General features: G+C 41.1%; 1 protein-coding gene across 1 annotated transcript; it reads left to right on the forward strand.

The window, feature by feature from the left end:
- The first annotated feature begins 4,952 nt into the window (after positions 1 to 4,952).
- On the forward strand, positions 4,953 to 25,092 carry KEL (Kell metallo-endopeptidase (Kell blood group)). Its single transcript, XM_044677807.1, has 18 exons — positions 4,953 to 4,976; positions 5,797 to 5,920; positions 6,532 to 6,723; positions 10,300 to 10,424; positions 10,997 to 11,137; positions 12,618 to 12,674; positions 13,050 to 13,238; positions 13,626 to 13,771; positions 15,092 to 15,221; positions 18,381 to 18,494; positions 19,512 to 19,610; positions 20,004 to 20,081; positions 20,868 to 20,968; positions 21,167 to 21,277; positions 21,553 to 21,620; positions 21,920 to 22,089; positions 23,720 to 23,815; positions 24,902 to 25,092. The coding sequence occupies exons 1-18, from the start codon at positions 4,953 to 4,955 to the stop codon at positions 25,061 to 25,063; spliced, it is 2,127 nt and encodes a 708-aa protein (XP_044533742.1). The 3' UTR covers positions 25,064 to 25,092.
- Positions 25,093 to 25,705: the final 613 nt, after the last annotated feature.

Here is a 25,705-nt window from a genome sequence, read left to right on the forward strand (position 1 = left end):
CCAAGAAGATATAGCATGTGCAATTAATTGTCACCCTACAGTAAGCCATTTCAGCAGATGGGCTAAACCAGATTGAGGGTAGCTAATGAGCCATTAGTGATGAGTTAGAGAGATGTCTACCCCAAGCACAGAAAGATTTCCCCCTTTGGAATGTAGGATGAGGACCATTTTGTCCAGTGGCTATGAAGGCAGCTGAAGCAGGTACTTTGCAGTGCTTAAGAGTTAGGCCAGATATTGCAGATGCCAAGGCCGTCCACTGCATCCTGGGCCATCACCAGTTGCCTTGACTTTTGTCTTGCCATTGGACTTCAGTGACTGGAAGAGACTGCAAGACTGACAACTTTGTGCAACTCTACCTCCCTGAAATTCCATTCACGCTCAAGTGAAGATGTTGCCCCATGTCACTGGTCCTCTTTGAAAATGAAGGACAAACTGAAACAACTATGGCACTGTTATGAGTGTTTAACAAATATTTTTTTCATTTAATCCTAACAACAACTATGAAAGGAATGTGCTACTATTTGCCTATCAGACAGATGAGAAAACTGAGGCAACAGAGGTTAAGTGCTTTGCTTGGACTAATAAAGGCTAGTGAGGATGCTAAAAGAAAAACTCTATCTTTTTGATCCTTTTTAAAAAAAACTTTATTAAAGAAAAGGCACTGATAGTTTCTCCTGACTGAAATTAACTACCTCTCTAAACTTTGAATCAAGTTCTATTTAAAGTTCCCTCCTAGGCGTGGGATTGGTCCTTATGTAGACCTTAGACAGAAGTAGGGGCGTGGTCTCTCCTTAGCATGGGATTGGTCCAATCAGGACCAATCACATGCCAGGATATAGGGGCATGGTCCCTCCTCAGCACAGGATTGGTCCTTATATAGACCTTGCCAGGAGGTAGGAAGCATGGTCTCTCCCTAGCAAGGGATTTGTCCAATCAGGACCAAGCCCACACCAGGAAGTAGGGGGGAGGGACCTCTGGGGCACACTGGGTGGGGGTGGAGGGATGGGTGTGTGTGTGGGGGTGTAGGGGTGGGGGTGGGGAGGATGGGGGGATGGGGGTGGGATGCAGTTTCTCCAGCCACAACATTTCAAAATCCACCCTAGTAAGTGTCTGAGGCCGCGTTTAAACTCAGTTCTTCTTGACTCACTGTTCGGTCCTCCCTCTACTATATCACCTCAAAGCGCTATGTACATGTCAGCTCTGATGATATCTTAAATTTATGTAGTATTTTAAGATTTCAAAAGTATCATCCTCAACAGCTCTGTGGAGTATGTAGTAAATATATTGTTATTCATCTTATGGATAAGAAAATTAAAACTCAATGAGTTTAAGGGAATTGTCAGTGGTCATACCACATGGCAGACCTATAATTTAAACATAAGTTTCCTGTCTATATCTCCACCATCCTATGAAGAAAATAATGCTAAAATTCTGGCTGTGTTCTACAAAATGGATTGATAGAATGTGAGACTAGAAAAAGGAATATTTTTGAGGTGATCAGGTATAAAACAGCAAAGACTAGGACTAGATGTAGAAGATGAAATGAAAATGAACAGAAGGATAAGAAAGACATTTTTAAAAACCCTTTAGCTTCCGTCTTAGACTCAATAGTAAGTGTAGGTTCCATGGCAGAAGAGCAGTAAGGGTGAGGCAGTTGGGGTTAAGTGACTTGCTCAGGATTCCACAGCTAGGAAATGTCTGAGGTCACTTTTGAACACAGGACCTCCCATCTCCAGACCTGGTTTTCTATCCACACTAAGCTACCTAGCTGCCCCAAGAACTGCATTTTAATATAAGAATCTACAAGTGGTAGTGGTGGTGACCAATTGAATGGGAGTGATGTAGGAGGTGAATGAGCCAAGTGGAATGAATTAATAAAGTCAGGAAAACTGGAATGGCAAGTTGGCTTGCTGTTAAGTTTAGACATGTGGAATTCCAGTCACATCAAGAAGAAAATTTCCAGGTCTACGGCCTCCCCATCTTTAATTCGAAATTTGTGTTCTGCATTCTATATGATAGAAGCACATATCACCTATGGGAAACATAGAAATATCAATAAGAATTTTAAATGCCATTTATTAAATGTCAGGCATGGTGCTAAGCCCTTGGGATACAAATATAATGAATGAAACAATTCCAACTCCTAAGGAACTTACATATATAATTGGCTCTTCATATGCACTACTGTGAAGATGGGATTTACTCTACTCTGCCCATTTTTCTATTTAATCACCAAGTGATTATAATGTATACATACATTGCAAGCATGAAGGTATGAAAAGAAAATGGGAAGGTATTCACCAAAGATACAGATAATATAGTCATAGAATTGACTGGAAGGTGCAGAAAATGCAAGATCTCACTTTGTTTATTGTTTGATGACTATAAAATAGTATGTGATTACGTTAACCCTAAACATTGACCAATACACACACAGGCACATATAATGGATGACGGGCCAGGGAGTTAAGTCTTTATAAGTACGTGCGGCATGCTTGACTGATGTAATCCTTATCGGGAAGCATGTATATTTTTAACTCATTCTGGCCTATTAAAAGTAGAGTGAAGACAAGTCTAAATTAGCTATAGAGTCAGAACCGAAGTGGATTCAAAAAAGCATTGACCAACCCAAGAGAATTTCTGGCTTTGGTTCTTGTTTTCCAACTTCTGTTCCAGTAAAGAAGCAAGAACTAGGACTTTGATGGGGAGAAATGCCTCTGCCCTTATCTCTTTCTACTGTGGGAGGCCTTTCCAGAACTTGGAGGACTCTGCTGGGGTCTTTGAGAGTCCAATGTCATGTCCACACCATGATGCAACTGAACTTTGGAAAGTATGTGATGGGTGTTTAGTGAATATTTGCTGATTTATTGGTATGGGATTTAGAGCTGGATAGAACAGACCCATCAAAACATCTAGTTCAATTTTCTCAATTTTGATTTAAAAAAGCGGAGGTCTGGAGAAGGGAAATGACTGGAAGGTGACACTAGTAGTAAATAACAGAGCTAGGTTTTGAGTTTAAAACTTCTGCCTCCAAATTCAATTATCTTTCTCATCCTGTTTCTACTTCTATCCTCAGTGGTGTTATGGTCAGTCTAGGGAATAAATTAATTGGGAGTGTTGAATAATCCTATGGGACACCTAGATATATTAGTGATTCCAAAGGTCAACCCCAATACATCTGATACTGTGAGTGAATATGTGGAATCTGCTCACTCCAAACCCAAGATGGCTAACAGCAACCCAGGACTAGCAGCCTGAACTAGGAATTAGCTGATAATGGAACACAGCTAACCCTCATCCAACTGTAGCCCAGTTAGTTTGATGTTGATGGCTATATTTCTTAAATTGATTCACTATAGATCTGATTATTTGATCTATAAAGATTAATTAATTAGTTTGACCTGTTCTGGCTGCAGATTGATCTTAAGAAATTGATTAAAGGAATATTGAAAGTAAACCCCTTTCCCAAATTGTCACTGGACTCAGTCAACTAAAGCCTCATTAGATCTTTGAGAATTCTCAGGCAAGTGATTTCTTAAAGGAGGGTTTAATAGTTGAAGAGTTTAGGGAAAGGGGAACTGGGTAAATGATGGAAAGTGGGAATTGGGATTCCTAAGTAAAACTATAATGGATAATTAGTTGTTGAATCTTCAATTGATTGTTGTTGATCAAAGATCTTGATTAGCTGACAGCCTAGCTGAGGGCTGACTGGCTTCAGTCCTGAGTCAAGGCTTAACCCTTCTAAATGATAGTTATCTTTGCAGATCTTCTTGGTGATTATAAATCAGGAAACAGAGGTTGATGGAACATAGTTGTGTCAGTCTGATTGCTAGAGCTGGTTGCTGAGAAATGAAAGTATAAGCTATGCCTAAATCCTTTCTACCCTCACCCAAATATCTCCAAACTGAGACTAAGACAGGTTCAGATCTGTTCCTTTTATAGCCAAAATCTAACTGCCTTGGCTCAAGCCAGGCTCATGCCAAGCTCAGTTCATTCTGCATTCTAAGCAGGTAACTGTCCACCACTCTTGATTCAACATGGCTGCCATTATATTTCCTTACAGCAGTCTTTTTTATTTAGTTATTTTTTCATATGGAAAGTAGAGAGACAGAGCCCGAAACTGAAGCCATATTTCTGAAGAACTTCATGAGCCTAAATTGAGTGGATTAGAAAAAAGATATCCGGGATTCACTAAGAATGTGAAGGGCTTCTGGGAAGCAAGAAAGAAACAGTCTAAATGACAAATTTGGGGGGAGCTTTTCTTTGCTTCTCCCTGGGAACCTGAGATAAGGAAGGAGGAGGGCCACACTGAAGCTCCTTGACAGATAAACAGATCTCCAGAGAGACTAGGAGTGGAAGTGGGGGAAGGGCAGGAGTGTCCCTTTCTTGAAACAGAAGTTTCAAGGGAAAAAAAAGAGTAAACAGTTGCTTCTGCAATATCAGATCACCAACTCAGCAAAACAGACAAAAAGAGACAGAAATAGAGGGGTGAAACCCCCAGACATAGGAACCAAGAGACAGAGAAAAAGACATTTAGGAAAAGGGAGATCAGCCATTCAATTCAGGGCTGTAGCACCCCAAGACAGAAGCACTTGCCCCAGTGGAGAAGAAAATTAATGCACTGAAAAAAGAATGAAGAGACCTTGAACTAGGCGACTGGTGGGATCAAGAGATGGACTTGGGAGAGGGAAAATAGACTTTAAGTATTATAAATGGAGGGATGGAGGGAGAGCATGCAAGAATGTTTAATGGAGGAAACTCTGAAACACTGTAGGAAAGCATTGTCATAGGGTTTAGGGTAGCTGAGTGGTGAGGAGAAGAGGACTTGTCTCAAGGGAAGCCTTGTTTTCTTCCTCTATTTCCTAAACCAGGACCTCCCTCCTCCCACACCCAGTTAGGGAGGGTGGAGTCCAGAAGTAGAGGGTAACACTACTGAAGGACAAAGCAGAAGAATGGAGACTGCCTGGACCCAGCAGGTAACGGACTGCCCCCCCAATCTTTCTCCTTTCCAGTTTCCCATTCTATATTTCCCCCCTTTTGCCTCTCCTCTCCTTCCCTTTTGCTTTTTCTTGCAGTCTCCCTCAGGCCAAAGAGTCTTCTATTTCTATAGTTTACCATCCTTCCCTCTACAATTTCCTAAGACAAAAGAGATAAACTGGTAACTTCCCTCTTTGGGGTTCCTCCAAGCTTAGGTCTAAGCTGACTTGGAATCCTGATCAAATCCTCTCTGTCCCATGGAGATGTTGGGGAGAAGAAAAGAAAAACAAAGCCTTGGTGTAGCACAAAGGGTATTATAGACATCAAATAATTTCACCTCTCTCAACTTCAATTGACTCATCAAAAAATGAAAAGTTAGATTAGGTGATCATTGAGGCCCTAACCTTTACTCACATTCACCATCCTCTTTCCTCTTTTTTCTTGGTATTCTGGGATTCTCTCTCCCAGAACAAGTGAACCTCTTGTTCTCTTGATCATTGAATTATCTTTCCCAACTTAAGTTTCTAGTAGAATAGATTTTAGGGAGAGAGAGGCTAGGGAAATAGGAAGTTGTCCTGACTAACACTCTTGCCTCTCTTTTTTTTCTCTCTTTGCACCTATCTCTCTGATCAGTTCTATTTAATAACCATTTCTCAAATGCCTATAGTATACAAAAGACTCTCACTACTTCTTCCTTGGTCTTGATCTCTCTTTCCTTCCCTGCTGGTATCCCTTTGCTTACCCTACTGTGAGACTAAGTCTGTCTTTACATATTTCACATTTGGAATGGTGTCTCTTAATTTCGGATTTTGTCCACAGAGATCCAGAGAGGAATGGAGTTACCGCGAGACCTTCATGGGATGGGGGCTGCTAAGTGTCCTGCTACTTAGCCTGACTGTCTTTTCTGTGCTCCTGTACTATACCTTCAACAGCTGTGGACCCCGTATGCAAGATATTGGACCGTCCAGCCCTCTACCCACTCTCATATTAGCCCTCTAACTTCTACCTTCCAATCCTGAAGGCATATGATCCTAGTTCCTCTGACTTCCATTGCAGCCACTTTATAAACAAAACAAAACAACAACAAACCCCAACCCTTACTTTCCATCTTAGAATCAATACTATATTTTGGTTCCAAGGCAGAAAGTGGTAAGGGCTAGGCAGGGGTGGGGTGGGGTGGGTTAAGTGACTTGCCCAGGGTCATGTAGCTAGGACATGCCTGAGGTAGGATTTGAATCCAGGACTTCCTTTCTCTAGGCTTGGTTCTCAATCCAGAGTCACTTAGCTGCCCCCCCCATTGTAGCTACTTTTAATGCCTTGATATATCTCTCATTCATTCTGTTTACCCTAGATTCCCAACTCCTGTCACTTTGGGAGTCTCCTAAGCTTGTACTAGCCACCAACCCCCAGCCATCATTGATTTATTTCTAGTTCATCCAGTGTCCTCTCCCATCTTACTCACAGTCTTAGATTTTGGTCCCCCTTCTTCAGATGACCCTGGGAGGGGCTTTCCATCCTTCTATGTCTTCTCCAGCAGTCACCCTGTACCCACAGGCCCTTGTGAGAGCCCTGTGTGCCTGGCGCTTATGGAAAATTATCTGATGACTGGCAATGCCAGTGCCCTGCCCTGCACAGACTTCTTCAGCTTTGTCTGTGGGAACTTGACATCTGGATGGGCCAACGAGTCCAGGAATGTACTTCAGATTCTGAAAGAGGAGAACCAGCATCAACTCCGGAGAATACTGGGTAAATGGAATGAGGGACAGGAAGAACATGTATACATTTGATCTCTTTTGTGGCTAGGTCTGTGTGATTGGGTAATCATCAGACTATGTGTGCAAGAACATAAATATGAGTGACTGTGTGGATGCACGGTGCACATCTTTATTGCTGAGAGGTTCTAGTCTCTACTTTTTTTAACCATTCAAATCTCTAGCCTCTAAGTTACCTCCTTTCCCTTCATGCCTCCTCTCAGTCCTCCTACCTTTCCCCAATCCCTATCTCGACCAATTTCTACCTCTCACTTTTTGCCTGTATATTTCTAATCTTTGATCTCTAGGTCCTTTCTATTATCTTAATTCCTTCTCGGTCTTCCATTTATCTTAGCTTTCCCAACTCATTCCCTCTTTCCAGTTCCCCTCATCCCAACTTATTCCTTCCTAAAACTCCCTTTTTATCCCCCAATTTTCTCTTCTCTCAATTTTTTTCTCCCAACTGGAGTAGATGAACATATCCTTTATTTGAGGCAGAGTGGATGATATCATTTTAAAGGATTGATTGCCAGCCCCAATTAGGAATAGGAACCATCTCAATGGAGAGATAAAAAGGAGTATGAGGAGAGGGAAGGCCACTCATCCAAGGTTTTGGAGGTAATAAGAATGGCTGAAGGAAACTATACTTAGAATTTATTGAAGACCAAAATGGTTGAGAAGCTGTGAGAGGAGCATGACAGATGAATTATTGAATGTGGATGTTGAAGCCATGGATAATGGTGGCAGGTGAAAAAGAAAGAGTGAATGGGACCTGGGAGAATATAGGTGACAGCAGTGTTGATTTGGAAAAATAAACCTAATGTAGGGAAACAGAGAGAATGTTGTGTGTCAAGGATTGGAAGTGAAAGTTGGGAGAGAAAAGAAAGTTAACCTCCTTCCCATCCTTTCACTGAGTAAGTGAAGGGCATCACAGGATAGAAGAGGAAGGAAACAAGATTTAATAAGCCCTTGTTGTGTGCCCAGCACTTCACTAAGTGCCTTACAGATACTATCTCATTTGACCATCACAATAACCTTGTGAAGCAGGTGCTATTATTTTCCCCATTTTATGATTGAGATAGCTGAGGCAGACAGAGATTAAGGGACTGGCCCAGGGTCACACAGTTAGGAAGTGTCTGAGGCTGAAATTGTCCTCCTGAGGTCCATCCATGGTACCACCTAGTTAAGGGGTAAGTCTTGAGAGGAACTGGGTTTTGAGTCAACTGCATAGATGAAAGTAGTGATAACTTTAGAGCATATGGGAATTCGTCATGATCTTCAGTTACTCAACAAGAGGATAAGTGCTTACTACATACCAGCCACTGTGCCAGGAACTGGGAATACAAAGACAAAGAAATAACACAACGGAAGAGGGACTCCATAGGGGTGCAGAATTAGGGTGTAGCAACAGCAGAACATGCTATAGAAATGAAAAATGATACAGTTTGGGGGAAATAAGTTGAGAGACAAGAAATACAACTTAGGTTTATTTGTGCTTGACATTTAATAAAACATTCTCCTTAATCCATGAGGCAGGCAGGTAGTATCCCTGTTTTACAAATGAGGACACAGACATTTGAAGAAATGATGACCATCAGTGCCAAAATGCACATCAGGCTAGCAAGACTGTGCACTAGGATGGTATATCTAAGGACTGCTGTGTGCTTCCCTTCTAACTACTAGGAGGCCTCCCCTAATCCATTAATATGTCTTACCTCAGAGTCCTTTATTCTGTCACAAATGATGATCCTTGGGCTGGCTTCCAATCCAAGAGGTACAGACTGGGCTTCTTCCCCCCTTGCCCCACGGAATGACTATACTTATCTACTTTTTTTTTCTTTTAAACCTTTACCTTCTATATTAGAATTGATACAACAAATTGGTTCCAAGGCAGAAGATCGGTAAGAGATAAGAGCTGGGCAATTAGAGGTTAAGTGACTTATCCAGAGTCACACAGCTAGGAAGTATCTAAGGTCAGATTTGAACCCAGGTCCTCTTGACTCCAGGCCTGGCTCCCAATCCACTGTGCTATTTAGCTATCCCTACATTTATATTCTGTCTGTCCCTATTGCCTATCCTCTTCTCTTCTTCCTCTGATTCTACCTATAGCCTGGGCTTCTGGTTGCTAGGAACATTTCTTTTATACCACTTTAAATGTTTCTGTTCCACTTTTCTACTGAAATCTTCTGATGTCTTATCAGAATGTCAGTTTTATCACAGAACCTCAACCCTTAAAATATTTGAAGATTGCTACCCTTTGGGCCCAGCTTATTATCTGTGACCAACCAGAACCTAAATAGCGCTCCCCTCTATAAAATACTCAACAAGTAATCACCTCAGTCATTACTTAAAGACTTCCAGTTAGGAAAAATGCATTTCCTTCCAAAACAGCCCTCTGCACCTAAAGAAAGAAGCAATCGTGAGGAAGTTTTTTCCTTATTTCAGACCCAAATTGATTTATCTGAAAGTTTTACTCACTGCTCCTACATCTGACTCTTGGGTGATGCAGAGCAAACCTAATTATCTCTCTTCCACATTAAAGCCCTTCAAATAGTTGAAGATAGCTATCATGAGAGTTCTGTTGATGATCTGTGTGATCTTGGGGAAATTATTTCATTTCTCTGAGGCTCATTTTCCATAAGAGATCTAACATTGTGATGTAGGAGAAATTGCACTGAATTTGTAGTTAGAGGACTTGTATCTTAGCTCAACCACTGAAGAGTAGTATGACCTTGGGTGAGTCATGTAAAATTAAAAAAAAAAACATTAAGATAAAAATATTGGTTGAAAAGTATTCCAAGAGGCTAAAAAAACCTGTTAACTTTGAAAGCTGTAGCAAAATACCAGACTTGTTTATAAGTCACCTACTTATAGACCCATATTTCCTTCCTCATTCCCTTACCCCAGCTCAATTATTTTAACCAAGAGAAAATATTCCTAGTTACAGTTTTGAAAAGTCCATGATCACAATCAGGTGTTGGCAAAACTGCACTCTCAACTCAAAATCTTTCATAAATGGGACAAAACATATGAAGTGTTTTACAAGTCCTGAATGAATGCTAGCTCTTACTATGCCAGGGTAATTAGAAGAATCCAGATAAAGATATCAACAAGGAAAAGTTTTAACTGGAATTTGTAGGTGAGAACCAAGAATAGAATTTTTTTGCCCCTATATTCTTCCTCTTCTCTCTTGTGTCTCATCATCTACCTCTCCGCAGCATCCTCCTCAATTCTTCTAATGTCTTATTCGTCCCATATCCATCTTTTTTCTCTCTTTTCCATCTTCCCCCTGCTTCTTTCTATCTCCTCCCCTCTTAACTCTTCCCCTGTTCTCACTACTTTTTTCTCTTCCCCATTTTCAAGATTGCCAGTTGCTTTGTGTCCTTCTCCCCAATACCTCTTTTTCTCACACTAGTTATGGTAGTCCTTCATTTTTCCCCTTCTCTGCCTATTCATGTCCTTCTTCTGTTTTTTTTTTCTTTATATTGTCTTCCATTCACATCCTCTGTACTTATCCATTTCTTCCAATTTTTTTTTATCTCTTTATTCCCTTGTATCTCCCTCTCTTTAGAAGCTTCAGTTTCCTGGCCTCCTGACTCTGCAGTGGAGAAAACTGTGAGGTTCTATAAAGCCTGCATGGACACAGATGCCATTGAGGCTTCAGGGGCAGAGCCTCTTCTACAGGTCATCGAGGAGGTGAGACCTTAGAGCAGCAGATGCTCACCTGAGATCCAACACACAAAAGCCCCCTTCACTACTCAGGACTGACAATTAATGCAGTGCAAATGGCCATGTGCTTGTGAGTGTGCATGTGTATATCTGACCTCAAAATGGAATGGGAGGAGGAAATAAAGACCTCCAGCCTGCCTTTGGCTTTTAAGACTCTAACCAGCCCTCATGAATCATCTCCAGTGGCTTTGGAGAGGGAAACAAGACTGCACTCACCAGCGGCTTGTAATATTGTGATTTTTGTACCTCTGTTCCTTGGGCAAATCAGGCAGCTTCTTCTTCTCCAGTTTTTTCTTCCTTGCTTTTATTTTGTGGAGAGTATGGGGGTGTATGGCAGTGTGTAGACCTTGAGGCCCCAGGAGGCAGATGAAAGGGGAAAGGGGCTTATGAGGAAATCAGGACCTTGGAGGAGCAATGAGGAGAAAAGTCCAGGAGTTGAACCTTGGAGGAGTCAGGGCTCTGAATGTAGAGTCTTTGAAGAAAAAATATTCAGGACAATGGATGTCAGTCATACTGAACTGGGTGTCCCTCTTCCACAGCTGGGGGGCTGGCGGATCTCAGGTAACTGGACGCCTCCTGATTTTAACCATACCTTGAAGCTGCTAATGAGTCAATATGGTAGTTTCCCATTCTTCAAAGCTTACTTGGAGCCAAGACCTCCACACATGCCTGTCATCCAGGTGAGTCTCACACATGCAGACACACAGTAAAATCAGGCTTGCCTACGTTCTTCACTCCCTACCCATCATCTAGGAGGAAGAAGAAAGAGATCTAGCTGAAGGGGGAGCACAAATTAAACATGGAATGGTTGGAGCCCTTTCTGAAGGATTCTGGATACCAAAGAGTCAAAAGTTTAAAGAATGGGAAAAGCAATTGCCTATAAAGGATTATTCTCATGGCATAAACCTCTCTGCCTCCGTCCACTGAACTCAGAATGCCCTTAGTTTTTAATCTAACAGTGAGTATTTATGAATGTTTTGTCTTTTAGTGCTATGACAAAACACCAAGTTTTCATGAAATGCAAAAGAAAAATAGTGCTGTGTCTGGAGCCTCAAGAATTTTCCAGGGCAATGAGCAGTACAAGATTAATATAGAAACAAATAATATGAAATACTACATAATAGCTATATTGTACTGAACAGGCAGAAAGCATCATGGAATAGGAGAAAAAATGTTGGATTGGAAATGAGAAGAACTGGGTTCAAATCCCCTTTCTGCTATGCACTATTTGTGTCATCTTGAGCAAGACTCTGAGCCTTGATTTCCCCATTTGTGAAATTAAAATATCAGGCTAAATCATAAATGTAAAGCTAGAAGGGGCTTCTGGGGCCATCTATTTCAATTCTCTCATTTTACAACTGAGGAAACTGAAGCTTGGGAATGTTAAGTGATTTGCCCAAAGTCACAGGGAGTAACTGATAAGAAAGTGGAGGCAACAGACAGATTATCAAAAAGTTTGACAGCAAAAAGAAGGAAATAAGATGGTAGATGATATATTTTTTCTTTTTTCTTCAAGATATGGAAAGATTTATGAATGTATCAGTCTAAAGACGGAGCTAGCAGATAAAGCTGAAGATGGTTCAACATAATGTAATATAGATGGCATAATATAAATGTGGGAGTAAGGTCCCTCAGAATAGAATCAAGGGCATAGAGAAGGGGATAAGCATAGTGTATAGATAGTGTTGAACTTGGGGTCAGGAAACTTGAGCTCAAATCCCAGCTCCCAGAGTATTTTCTTATAAAACCTTGGACAAATCACAACCTCTGTGAGTCTCAGGTAGTTCATCTTAAATTGAGGATAATAATATTTATGTTACCCTATTTCATATCACTGTCCTGAGGAAAGCACTCTGCAAATCTAACAACATTATATAAATATGAGTTGCTATTATTATCTTTAGAGAGGAGGTGGAATTGCTTTCCGGATTCACAATTCCAGACACCAGACCCCTCAGTCTCACTGCCCCTTTGACTATCTTGCCTTTTTTCTTCTGTTTCCATCTCTTCTTTCTGTTGTTTCTCCCAAAACCTTTACTCCCTGGTCAACATTCTTTCTTTTTCTTCTCCAGTACCTTATTGTTTCCTCCATATCTATCCTCTCTTTTCTTTCCTCCCATCCCATATACTCCATTTCTCTCTAGTGTTTCTTGTGTCCAGATTGATGAACCAGAGTTTCAGATGCCTTTTCGACCTGATCAGAAGAACTACACCCAGGTATGGAAGTATCTTGAGGGGAGGTGTAGGGGGAAAGGGGACACTGGCTTATGCACATAGGATACCGTGTCTAAATAAGAGATGGAGGGGCAGCTGGGTAGCTCAGTGGATTGAGGGTCAGGCCTAGAGACGGGAGGTCCTAGGTTCAAATCCGGCCTCAGACACTTCCTGGCTGTGTGACCCTGGGCAAGTCACTTGACCCCCATTGCCCACCCTTACCACTCTTCCATCTACGAACCAATACACAGAAGTTAAGGGTTTAAATATATAAATAAATAAATTAACGAATGTATAAATAAACAAACAAATAAATAAATAAATGAATAAGAGATGGAGATGACAAGAACCATGTCTAAAGCTGCTTCTCATCCCCAGATATTGAGAGCATATGTGTCATACCTGGAACGACTGGGAACCTTGTTGGGGGGAGACCAAAAGGTCGTGTTGGAGCATGCCTATCTATCAATAACCATAACTTCAAGTCTCTTTATGATTGCAAATCCCTCAGTCCAGGAGAAGACAGAGGACAAGCTCTTCCAAGAAACTACCATTGCTCAGCTGCAGGTGCCTGGGTCCTGGGACAGGGTAGTGAGAAACAGAGCACACCTATGTTTTGGTACTCTCCCTCTCAATAAAGCCTTAATTTATTAATAATTAACTTAATTATAATTTCCTTCATAACCTTCTGTTCCCTCAGTCTTTTCTGCAACCTAACCCATCCTAAAATAGCCCATCTATTACCCTTGACCAGTCTGACTATTCCTTCCTGAGTTTCCCAAGCATCTCTTTAACTGTCTTTGATAAAGTACCTTTTCCTTATTATAACATTTCCGCCTGAATAAAAGTAATGGGGACTCCTGAATCCTGAGGCAAGAGAAAAGGAGAAAGGATCAGTCCTCCTCTTCCTATACCTAATGCCTAATTCCTATACCTAATCTCTTCTTCCTCAAGGAAATGGCCCCTTCCATTGACTGGCTATCTTGCTTACAAGCAGTGTTTTCTGCGATGACCCTCAGCCCCTCTCAGCCCATCATAGTTCATGACTTGGACTACATTAGAGGCATGTCCCAGGTGATAGGACAGAAGGCAATGTTCAGGTATGTATTAGGTGAGTTGATCAAAAGTATCTTACTTAGGGAGTAAGGAAAAATACAGGAGGCAAAGGAGAGAATTGGGAAGGCTGGGAAGGCTGGGAAGCACATGGAAGAATGAATGAATATGCTGGAGGGTATGAAAAATATAGGGAAGGAATGAAGGAAACAGAGGCCCATGGGAGACAGAATACAGTACAGCCAGGACAGTATAAGAAGACTTGGGGATATGGACATTCAGATATTAGTTATAAAAAAAATAGCTCGCATTAATAGAAGGCTTTAAGGTTTACAAAGTGTTTTACATACTTATTTGATCTTCATGTCAACCATTTTTTTTTTAAGAACAGCACATTTCATTGATGCCTTTACATCACAGCTTCTTTACACACATGACATCCTTCTAGGTTAAATCTTTCTTTATCACAAAAAGCATTTAGGCAGTAATCATAATGGCCAGTACTTATGTTGAGCCTACTATGTGCCAGTTGGATAACAATATGGTATAGTGCATAGAATAGTGGACCTGGAGTCAGGAAGACTCATCTTCTTGAGTTCAAATCTGGCCTCATATACCCCCCCCCAGCTAGGTGACCCTGGGCAAGTCACCCACTCCTGTTTGCCTCAGCTTCTTCATCTGTAAAATGAACTAGATAAGGATAAATCACTCCAGTATCTTTGCCAAGAAAACTCTAAATGGAGTCATTAAGAATTGGTCATGACTGAACAAGGAGAACAACAAAGTCTGACAGTCTTAACTTCAAGTCTTATTTCTGCTATTTACTACCTGTGTGGCCCAAGATGTTCCTCTTAACTGTGCTGGGTTTTGCTTTCTTCAGTTGTAAAATAAGAGAGTCACACTAGATGATCTCTAAAATCCTTTTGGCTTCTACCGTTCTGTAAGTCTCTTGAAGACATCACTCTCTTCTTTTCCTTCCTGTTCTTGTTTCTGATTTATTTTTGCACTTGCTACCTGCTCAGGTCCAATCATTCTATTGTTAGTATATGTCTTCGTTTCCTTATTTAAGCAGTCATTTACAGAGAATCATCCTGAACACAAGGATCCCTAAGAAGATGGATAAATAGTTTACTCCTACCTGCCTACTCACATCTTTCTTTCCTTGTACTGGACTTAATACTGACTCTAAGCTCTGTTCCAGGGTCAGTTCTGCTACTCATTCTTATCCTTGTCATGTTGGTCTAATCTTCTTTCTATGGACTTCAGTTTCCTCATCTGAAAACTTGGGGATGCAGACTAGATTATCCGGTTTGTTGTTATCCCTTTTATCCTGTATATCACTTATGTATGTGTTTTCTTTTTCCTAGAGATTACCTTCAGAGCCACATGATCCTAGGACTGGTTTCAACGCTCATTCCTGCTTTAGACAGTCACTTCCAGAATGCACAGAGGAATCTGAGCCAGAAACTTCAGGAATTGGCAGGATGGTCTCCCATTGTAAGGAAACAGATACAATCTCCCTCCATCATGGTTGGGGAGGTTGGGATTTGCAAATTATTTATCAAGAGTAGCATAAGGAAATTTGAAGGGAAAACTAATGCCTTGGGGGAAAGAGCAAATACCTGCTGGAAGGGGGATCTCCAGCCTTGGTATGTAGGGCTAGTAATAACCCTATTCTGAATAAAAGGCTTTATTTTCTTGCCACCAAAACCCTGAGAAAAATGGGCTCCTTATTTCAAAACTGGGCTCACTCCTTTACAGCAAGCAAGTGGTAGAGGATCCTGAATGAGAGGAGTCAGGTTTGTAATCCTCAGCACCACCACCACCATCAGTGGAAATGAACAAGTCAGGGAATAATAATAGTGTACATTTCTATAGAACTCATACTTTATGAAGGTCTTGATTTACCACAACCCTATGAGGGAGGCAGTGCAGGTATTATGATTATTTTGCAGATTAGGGAATTGATGTTCAGAAAAGCAAATGATTTTAGGATCCTCATATAGCTGGTAAGCAGTGGACCTGGGACTCAAGACCTGTGCCCTTTTCCCAGAGTCAAACTACCTGTAAAGAGATGTTTACTAGGCATGATGGAATTCACGTTAGAGTAGGGGTCAAATGGAGGAGGATGCAGGTTTCTGGCGAGTCAGCAGCTATTCTCTCCCTACCTCTGTCTGGATGTATGCTTCTCTGGCTCCAGGTTGGTTATCTAGGTTTTAAGTACTATAACCAATGAGACCAAGTAGCCCTTCTCTATCTATGATCCTGAAACTGTCAGAGCTTTACACTTTACAAACAGATTCATATCATTTTGGGGGTTTTTTCCTCTTCTTTTTTTTTAACAGATTGCTTTATTAATGTGGCATTCTAAACATTACATAAATACAATACCACCTACATGCTACTTACTGTATCAAATATCCCTTCACTAAGAAGTTCAAGAGTACACTTAGGGCTGCTTTAAGAAATGGACCCAGTGATTAGTCATTAGAGACGTTAGTCATTAAACAAGACGATCAGTGGATAATAGAACTTTATAATTGATCCATCATTCACTTTGGTCACTTCATCTTAAAAATTAGATAATTTACTCCCTAATGTGAAGCTGCATGGTTGAAGAGATGGATTGTTAAATCTGAGGTTAGGAAGACACAGGTTTGAATACCAGTTCTGAAACTCAAGTCATAGAATTTTTTTGACACTTGGTTTACTCATTTACAAAATAAGAATGACAATAACATCTATAGCACCTACCTCTTTAGGGTGGGGATTAGGGCTACAAGATTGAAATGAGATAATAGAGCCCTTGCAAAACTTAGAAAGTGATATAATTCTCAATTATCCTTAAATTCAGATTCCTAGATGTTTCTGGTGAATTTCCTGATCCAAGTAAGAAGTAAACAGAATGGCGCAGCTAGTAGTGGATAGAGAGCCAGGTCCTGGGTTCAAATGTGACCTCAGATACTACTAGTTTTATGATCCTGGTCAAGTCACTTAACCTCAGTTGCCTAGCCTTTACTACTCTTCTGCCTTGGAATCAATATAGAGTATTGACTTAGAATCAAATGTGAATAAAAGTTTATGTTATATGTACAAGAAAGCTTACATGGTTTTTGAAGTGTGATGTGTACTGTCAACCTTGAAAAACACAGAACCACCAAAGTATTTAGAAAGAACAAGTCTTTAATCAGTTCAAGGAAGACAATGTTCAGATTGGCCACTACACAGAGTCAAGTGCTGGATAATACACAGAGCCAAGGCTCTGGGACTCTGGAAACAATATCCCTGGGGAAAAGCCCCACCAAAAGAGATTTTCCAAAGACCTGAAGAACTTAGGGTCTTATATGCCTTTTGGGGAGCATAGGACAGGAATGTTCAATTGATTGGCTTTACAGTGGACATAAGGGAAGGAGCTGGAAGAGGCATCTGATTCAATGGGAGAAACTTTTAAGACAGAAGGGTATTTGAGATTTATTATATTCACTAATTCTATCTAAATTGAGATCACTGGGTACTTTAAGGTTTATTGTTCAGTCTAAGACAAGGTCTGGAACTTCTCTGAAGGCAGGTTCCCAAGGGACAGGGGCAAACGTGGGGGTTCTATAAAACAAAGTTGACAGTACTATAATTTGGAGAGAGACTCTCTTCCCTGAGACCATTGAATTTCTAAGGTTTTATGCTCATTAAGGTCACCACTTTGTCATTATGTTCAACACAAATTCAGTGAAGATCCAACAATTTGTTTGAAAATATTTCCTTTGAGATTAATTCTCCCTTCTGGTAAAAGTTCTGTCCATCTGCTGCTGAAGAACAGATATTTGTGTGGGGTGAGGAGCAATTGCAGAGAATTTCTATGTCTGTACCACTACTCTGAAATTCCTGACTAAAGGTAAAATTAATCCTAGCATCAGGAACCTCACATCACAAAATTCAAATAATTTTTGGCTATATGAAATTAAAAAAGCTTTTGCATGAAGAAAATCAATGCAACTAGGAAAGGAAAGAAGGCTATCAACTGAGAGAAAATCTTTGCATCCACTATTTCAATAAAGGTCTAAAATACAAACTAGATGAAAGTAGCATAAATATATATAAGACCAAGAGCCATTCCCCCAATGCCAAGGGAGATAAACAAGTAGATCTCAAAAGAAATCAGTGGTCCAAATGGGGCCACACTTTCTCAGGAAGACACCAAAGACCCTTGCAAGTCCAGTCATGAAATCTACTAATTAAAAATTTCTTATTGGTCCTTCATAAAGAATATCTCATTGAAAAGGGGTTTTTTTTTGTTTTTAATGAAGTGAGAATGAGTATTGGTATGCACTGACTCAAGTTCTTAGTATGCCTACAAACACTACCACTTATTGAAAGAATTATCTCAAAGAGACATTGTAGTATAGTGTTAGATCTGGATTCCTGAGTTCAAATTCTGACTCAGACTTGTTAATTTTATGAGTTTAAGAAAACTTTTTGACTTCTCTGGGCTTTAGTCTCTTTATTCAAAAAAAAAAAAAGATTATAGTACTTGAATTGCCTTGCAGGGTTATTATGAAGAAAGTAATTTATAGACCATAAAGTGCTATGTAAATGTAAGTTTGCCATGTCTTCTGGGGTTTGGATAGGAAGAAATGATTGACCTTGGTCTTTCCTTCATAGACACTCAACATCCCTCGATGGAAGAAATGCATTAAGGAGACAGGGACCTTCTTCAAGCCCACATTGGGAGCAATGTTTGTTCAGGAAACCTTCAGCCGTGGCAGCCAAGATGTTGTATGAAAGGATTCTTCTCCAGTTCACTTCATTCCCTTTCTTTCCCTAGCCCATTCTCTCCCAGAATCCTTTTCACTAAATCCTTCAACACATATTTGAATCAATAAGATTGTCATTGAAACGGGCAGTAATGAAATGATAAAGAGTTTTGGTTTTGTTCTAGATAGGGGAAACTTCAATATGTTGGAAGATAAAGGGGCCAGTATGTTTGGAGAGATGTAAAATGTTGCCCAGGGAGAGAATGAGTATGACAGTAAGGTCTATTGAGTGGTAAGGAAATGGGAAAAAAAGAAATGGCTTCAGAATTCACACTAGAAAAGGGGAATGGGGGCAGTTAGGTGGCTCAATTAATTGAGAGCTAGGTCTAGAGACAGGAGGTCCTGTGTTCAAATCTGATCTTAGATACTTCCTCGTTGTGTGACACTGGACATTTCACTTAAGCCCTATTGCCTAAACGTTACCATTCTTCTTCCTTAGAACTGATATTTAGTATTGATTCTCAGAGGAAAGGTAAAGCTTAAAAAAAAGGAAAGAAAAAGGAAATAACTTATTGGAAATGCCACTATGTTTTTTGGTACTTTTCCCTGGTGTTGTTCCTATCTCTTTTTGTGTGCCCCATTTTATTGGACTCCCTGATAATTGTGTCTTATCTATTAAAGAAGATACCTCTTAATAATAGCAGGGACCTTGTCTCCTATATCAGATGGACAATCCTTGAAGGGAATGATAATATCTGTTGTATACCTCACTTTCTCCTTTACTCTCTCCTAGAAAGAAGATAAGACATTCAAGGGAGTCCTTGTAATACTTGCCATTTGGAGACTTATACATCTCCTTCACTTTCTATTTCTTCCCCAAAGCTCCTTTCCTGTGAGATGGTCCTGATAATTGTGGTAACCCAGGCAACAAACCCTTTATCACCATTTGACCCTCAGGAGATCCTTCCCCACTTAAAGACCCTGGTGGTAGGAAGTAGAGATGGATGTTTATCTTCAATTCCTTTTCACCAATTACTAGGCGACTCAACTTTTCTCTGAGATTCAAAATGCCTTGAGCAGACACTTGAAGAGACTTCACTGGATGGATGAAGGAAGCCAGAGAGAAGTGCAGATCAAGGTATGTCATGGAGTAGAGTAAAGGGTGTTGGAGTGAAAGTTAAGGAATGTGGGGCAAGATACCACTAAGAATGGAGATATTGTACTGGTGGCAGAAAAGACAAAGTGTCTAGAAAACGAGTCATACAGATGCGATGTCCGGATATACAAGCAGAAATACATACTCAATAAACATTAAGTACCTACTATGTGCCGAGCATTCACTAAGTGCTGGAGATGCAAAGAAAGGCAGAAGACAGTCCCTGTCTTTAGGGACCTCTCAATCTAATGGAGGATAAATATATAATTATTAAAGAGACATGCATACAAGACTTAGACAAAGCTTCTGCCTTATAGCATTGAATTCCCTAGGAGCTTATCACCCAGTACTTGACACCCTACTGTGTTTTCTCAGTTATCCCAGTTGAAGGTAGAGATGGGGGCTCCAGAGGAGATATTAAAGCATGATCCAGCCAAACAAGACTATCAGAATGTGAGTAATTCTGACCCTTAACTCTATCCTCAACTCTTCCTGGTCTCCTATCCCTGCCTTCCCTTCCTCCCCCATGCTTTCCCTGGGATCCTTCTCATCAACTCTCAGCCTTGACCTTCCCCCTTCCTTCTGCTATTTTTTTCTCCTTTTCCTAGCATTCTCCTCATCCTGAATCTCCCTGGTTCCCCTGAGAATATCTCCCCTCCTTCTCTCACTCCCTAGTGCCAAAGCACAAAGGAAGCCTAATCTGGGACCATGAAATATAGATAGACTGACAGATAGACAGATTGATATAGACAGACTGATAGGAATGAATGCATATGCTTATATATATGCATACACATGTATGTGCATATTTCTATATAATTAGTTTCCTTTGCAATTCTATGTATTTTATGCATTTAAAAAGTCTTCTGAGAATAAGTCAATAGGCTTCTCCAGATTGTCAAAGAGGTCCATGCTATATCGAGGAAAAAAGGTTAAGAACCCAGCTCTGTAGCATGGACTACTTTGGCAACTGGTTAGAAAAGGAACTTGAAACCCAGTTTGGGTTTTATATAAAGTAGACTAGCTGTGAGATTATGGTTGTCGTTTTTTTTCCTGGACCTAGACATGTGTTTGGTTTCTGTATCATTGTGTCTACATCTGAGTGAATCTTTGAATGCATAGAAGAGACTGCTGAGTCTCTGGAAGGCGGTCAGATTGAATATCTCTTATAGTCTGCTAGTTTCTATGGACAGCTGTTTGTGCATCAGTGTGTATCTCAAGATTTCTGCACCTTCCCAGATAAATTTTGGCTCCAGTTATCTTCAGACAGTCCTGAGTTGTTCCCGATCTTTCCAAGAGAGGACCATGAGAGGCTTTCTGGAGCCTCCCTACAGGCACAGGTATAATAAGCAAGAGATAGGAAGTCAGAGATACCTTAGTCCTAGAGCACGGGGAGGGAAACTTGGCTGCTTATGGAAACAAGGACAAAGGGGAAAGGTGGGAAGGGGTTGAAACTGGCTCTCTGGACATAGGTATTAAGGGGTGGGATGTGACAAATGGCAGAGCTTGAGTTTCATCTTTGCTCCTCTTCTGTTCAGTTGGAAGGTATTCCCTTGGGATGTCAATGCCTATTATTCCATGCCAGATAATGTGGCTGTTTTCCCCGCTGGACTTTTACAGCCCCCATTCTTCCACCCTAGTTACCCAAGGTATAAAGGAATTTGGCTGGGACAGGGAAGGTTGTTGGGAAGGATAGGCGCCATTAAGAGAGGCAGGAAAGTAGTCCTTGAGGAAGGGAAGGAAGTCCTTGAAACAGAAGGAAAGGAAAGTTAGAGAAGAGGCACAGATCTCATGGTGGTCGTGGGTAGGTGGGGCTGAGGTGGTGGGGAGTATGGAGCTTATGGAAAGATTAAAGTTAGAGTATTTGGAGGTGGTCAGTAGGTGAGCTCCCACATTCTCCCTGATAATACTCCCTATCTCTTAGTTCTGTGAACTTTGGAGCTGCTGGCAGTGTGATGGCCCGGGAATTAATGCATATCTTCAACCAGTATTGTGGGTAACAGATGGGTACAAGAGGGAGGATGGAGGCTTTGGGTATGAATATGGGGTCCCAAAAGAATAGAAGGGTGCCATGTAGTTGAAGCAGTGATAAACAGTGATAAGTCCTAAGTCCAACATACTGAATCAGAAACTTGTGGCAGGGGTTTGAGGGTGGGTAGAAGAATTTGTCAAACACCCCATCACATATATAATATTCTCAGTAAGACAATATCTATTTTAACTGAGATATCTTCTGCTTACTCATTTCCTTTTCAGAAACACTTATCAGTATTTTTCTGTACTTGCTACAGTGGTCCCAGAGGGCTGCCCTGCTTGTGATACCCCCACCCTGAATGGGGAGCTGTTCTGCTTACAGAAACACTATGAGTCCTTCTCACTGCCAACAGGGAATACATTCAATAACTCCCACACCCTGTTGGAGAATGCTGCTGATATAGGCGCACTGGTTATTGCAATGCAGGTAATTATGCTCTCATGCCTATGAAGGGAGCCCCAGCCAGATTCCAGAGATGTAAATCTCTAGAGTTGGAAGAGACTTCTATCTAGTCAACTCCTCTTTCCCCCTACCATTTTGAAAATGAGAAAACTGAGATCCAGGGAGTTGAGTGACATTCCCATTTTCAGTTGCAGAGGCACATTTGAATCTAGGTCCTCTGACTCCAAAGCTTGTTCTCTGTCTAATACACCACACTGCCCTCAGATTCTTATCCACACCCCCCCAAAAAAGAAAATACTTTGGGCCCATCAGGGGACATTGGCTACTATCTACAAAACATCTCCTTTAATATAACTTCCTCTGTTCCATTGTGTTCAGTGCCAACCTGGATAACCCCTCCTATCACCCACGAAACATCTGGGTCCCCAAATCCTCCAATAACACCTCCTCACCACTTTACTCCATTTCTATGCTAGCTTTAAGTCCTATCTTTCCTGGCCCTAATCAAATGAGAGTAGAATCTAAAATAGAGAACCTGTGGTTTGTACAGGAATGCAGAGTAAAATGGGAAGAGGCCACACAGAGACCAAGGGCAGACTCCTGGTCCACAGACTGAAGTGTAGGAAAGTCCAAAACCATTGCAGAAAGCTTGTCATTAAAGGCTTCCTGGATCTAGAGTCAGATGACCCAGAGGCTCTTTAACTTCCTATCTGTGTGGCTTTGGAGCTCAGTTTCCTAAATAAGTGTATTGCCTCTATGCCATCTAATATGTTTTTATCAATGTTTGGCAAAAGGCCTAGATAGAATGTTTATCAAATTGGCAGATGACACAAAGCAGGGATAGCTAATACTAGATAATAGCTGGGATCCAAAAACTCTTAATAAGATTAAACAATGGGTTTAGACCAGAAAGACAAAATTTAATAGGGCAAAATATGAGTTCTTACATCTGGATTCTTAAAAACTGACTTCATAAGTATAAGATGGAGGAGGCATTATTAGAGAGCAATAAAAATTATCTAGGCGCCTTAGTGAACTATAATGTAATGATTAATATGAATCAACAGTGTACCAGGGTAGTCAAAGGAGCAAATGTGATTCGGGGTTGCATAATATCTAGAACTCTATTATAGTTTATTCAAACCAAAGTAGTAGTATTGTGTTAAGTGCTGGGTCCCATTTTTTTTTTTAAGGAAGGGCACTCCAAATCTGGAGAGGGTAGTTAAGGGTTGCCAGATCATACCATGTGATGATCAATTAAAGGAAATGAGGATAAGAAGCCTGGACAAGAGAAGACACAAGGGGATATTATAGCTGTCTTCATGATTTTGAAGAGTTGTCATGTGGAAGTGGGAATCACATTTTCTCTGTTTCTTCACAGAGGGCAGAGCTAATAAGAATGAAGGGGAAAAGGCACAACTGGGAAAATTTAGGTTTTATGTGAGGAACAATTTCCTGTTAAGAGTTATGCCTCGGAAGGTAGTGGATTCTCCCTCATTGGAATTCATCCATGTCTAGGCTGACTGCCGGTCTGGTATATTGTAGAGAAAGTACTTGTTTAGGTAGGACTTAGATGGCTCCTGAGTTCTCTTCTGAGACTTTCCACCTCTAAATTCCATATCTTATATTTTCTCACCATCAACATCACCCCCAGGCATATAAGAAGTGGCTACAGAAGCATAAAGGGGAGACCATCCTGCCCAGCTTAGGCCTTAGCCCCTATCAACTCTTCTACCAAAGCTATGCCAAGGTAAGAGAGTTGTCCCTACACTCAACATAATCCTTGCTGTACTCAGTTCAAATTCCCCTGGATCTCTAGCCCCACCTCAAACCCTCTCTCTCAGAATCTCTCTAGAATCTAGAATGCCTAGAATCTCTCTTCTTAGATGTTCCTCAGAACTCCTAACATAGATTCTTCCCCAAGATTTCTGCAATGACTCCCCTTACCATAGTCCTTCTTCTGCAGATCAGGATCTCCCCTACCTTGCTATCTCTCAGTGTTTATCCTCTTCACAGGTCTCTACCATCACTTTTATTATAGACTCTACCCTTTACTACTTCTCCACTACAAAAGACATCTCATTTCCTCCTCCTTCTCATTCTTCTTCTGGTTCTTCTTCTGATTCTTCTTCTTCCTTCTTCCTTCTTCCTTCTTCCTCTTCCTCTTCTTCTTCTTCCTTCTTCCACTTTTCTTCTAGTTTTTCTTCTACTTCTTCCTCCTCTTTCTCTTTCTCCTCCTCCTTCTCCTCCTCCTCCTCCTCCTCCTCCTCCTCTTCCTGTTTCTTCTTCTTTCTTCCTTCTTTCTCTTTTCTTCTTCTGGTTCTTTTTCTACATCCTTCTTCCTCTTCTTTTTTCTGCCTCTTCTTCTTCTGGTTCTTCTTCTTTGACATTGGATACACACACAAAAAAAGATGCCTTATTCACCCCAGATCCTGTAGGGTATAACCCCAATACAGTTCTCTACAGATACCCCACATACTAGCATAGAGAACTTCCTACAAAACACACTCTACCAGTCTTATTTTATGAATTTTCTTCAGCAGACCCTAGCCATCTTACAACATACCTCTAAAATTATCCTAGATGGCCATGGTATTCTCCCCAAATCTTATTCTACCTTTGAAGTATAACCATCCTTTTCCATTCTTCCATGGGTACTAGTCCATTCCAAATGCTCTGCCTTCTTGTTTCCTTTCTGCCCCCTAAAACATCACCTCACTAATACTCATTTTCTACCCTGGTGACCACCCTACCCATTCACTGTTTCCACCTGACCCTCTAACTTAGGCTTGCTGCCCATTCCATCTTGATCTGGTTGACTACTCCTTCCTCCTAGGTCATGTGTGGCAGTCTCACCTCTCAGGATGCTCAAGACCTCCATAGCCCTCCTATCCTTCGTATCCATGGGCCCCTCAGCAACATTCCAACATTTGCTAGACACTTTCACTGCCCAAGAGGTACCCCTATGAACCCTAGCAGCCGCTGCCAACTCTGGTGATCTGCCTGAGTGTACTGCCTAGCTATGAAATCAAGCACTTAATTATGAGAAGCAAGGTATCCACTACCTTCCTACTTCTAGAAATAAAGATTCTGTCCCTTCTCCTTGTTGCCTTTCCCAATTTTGTGCTCAGTGTCCTGAATCCAGGACAGAAAAAGAGGACTCTGTGTTGGTGGTTAAAAAATAAAATCATATGGGGGCCCGGATTAGGGGTGCACACAAATCTCACACAAATAAGGTAAGGAAAGAATTGAAGAATAAAGGGATGTTGCTGTCTAATTGTTGATCATTGAGTTAGAGGGAAAAATAGTTATGGGACAAATGGGAAGGAAATAGTTGGGTTGTTAGGGCTTTGGTTCAGACAAAGAGAACTGCCTCCATTTGTTTTGGGGGTTTAATACTGTTGCTGCTGCTTCCCTCCCCATCCCCAACTCTCTGAGAACTCCTATCACAGGGCAGAGGAGAAGAGAGAGTGGGGAGAGGGATATGGTGTCCCTGGCCCAGGGTGGTAATATCCAGGAGGCTTAGTGGCAGAAATCAGGCAGTAGTTTCAGAAACAGACTCTGGTTCCCAAGTGCCATCTGGAGCCAAAGCCAGAGGGGGGAGCTAGCAAAAATCAGTGCAGACATCCCCATGGGGTGC

This window comes from Gracilinanus agilis, chromosome 5 (assembly GCF_016433145.1).
Source record: "Gracilinanus agilis isolate LMUSP501 chromosome 5, AgileGrace, whole genome shotgun sequence".
Taxonomy (NCBI): Eukaryota; Metazoa; Chordata; class Mammalia; order Didelphimorphia; family Didelphidae; genus Gracilinanus; species Gracilinanus agilis.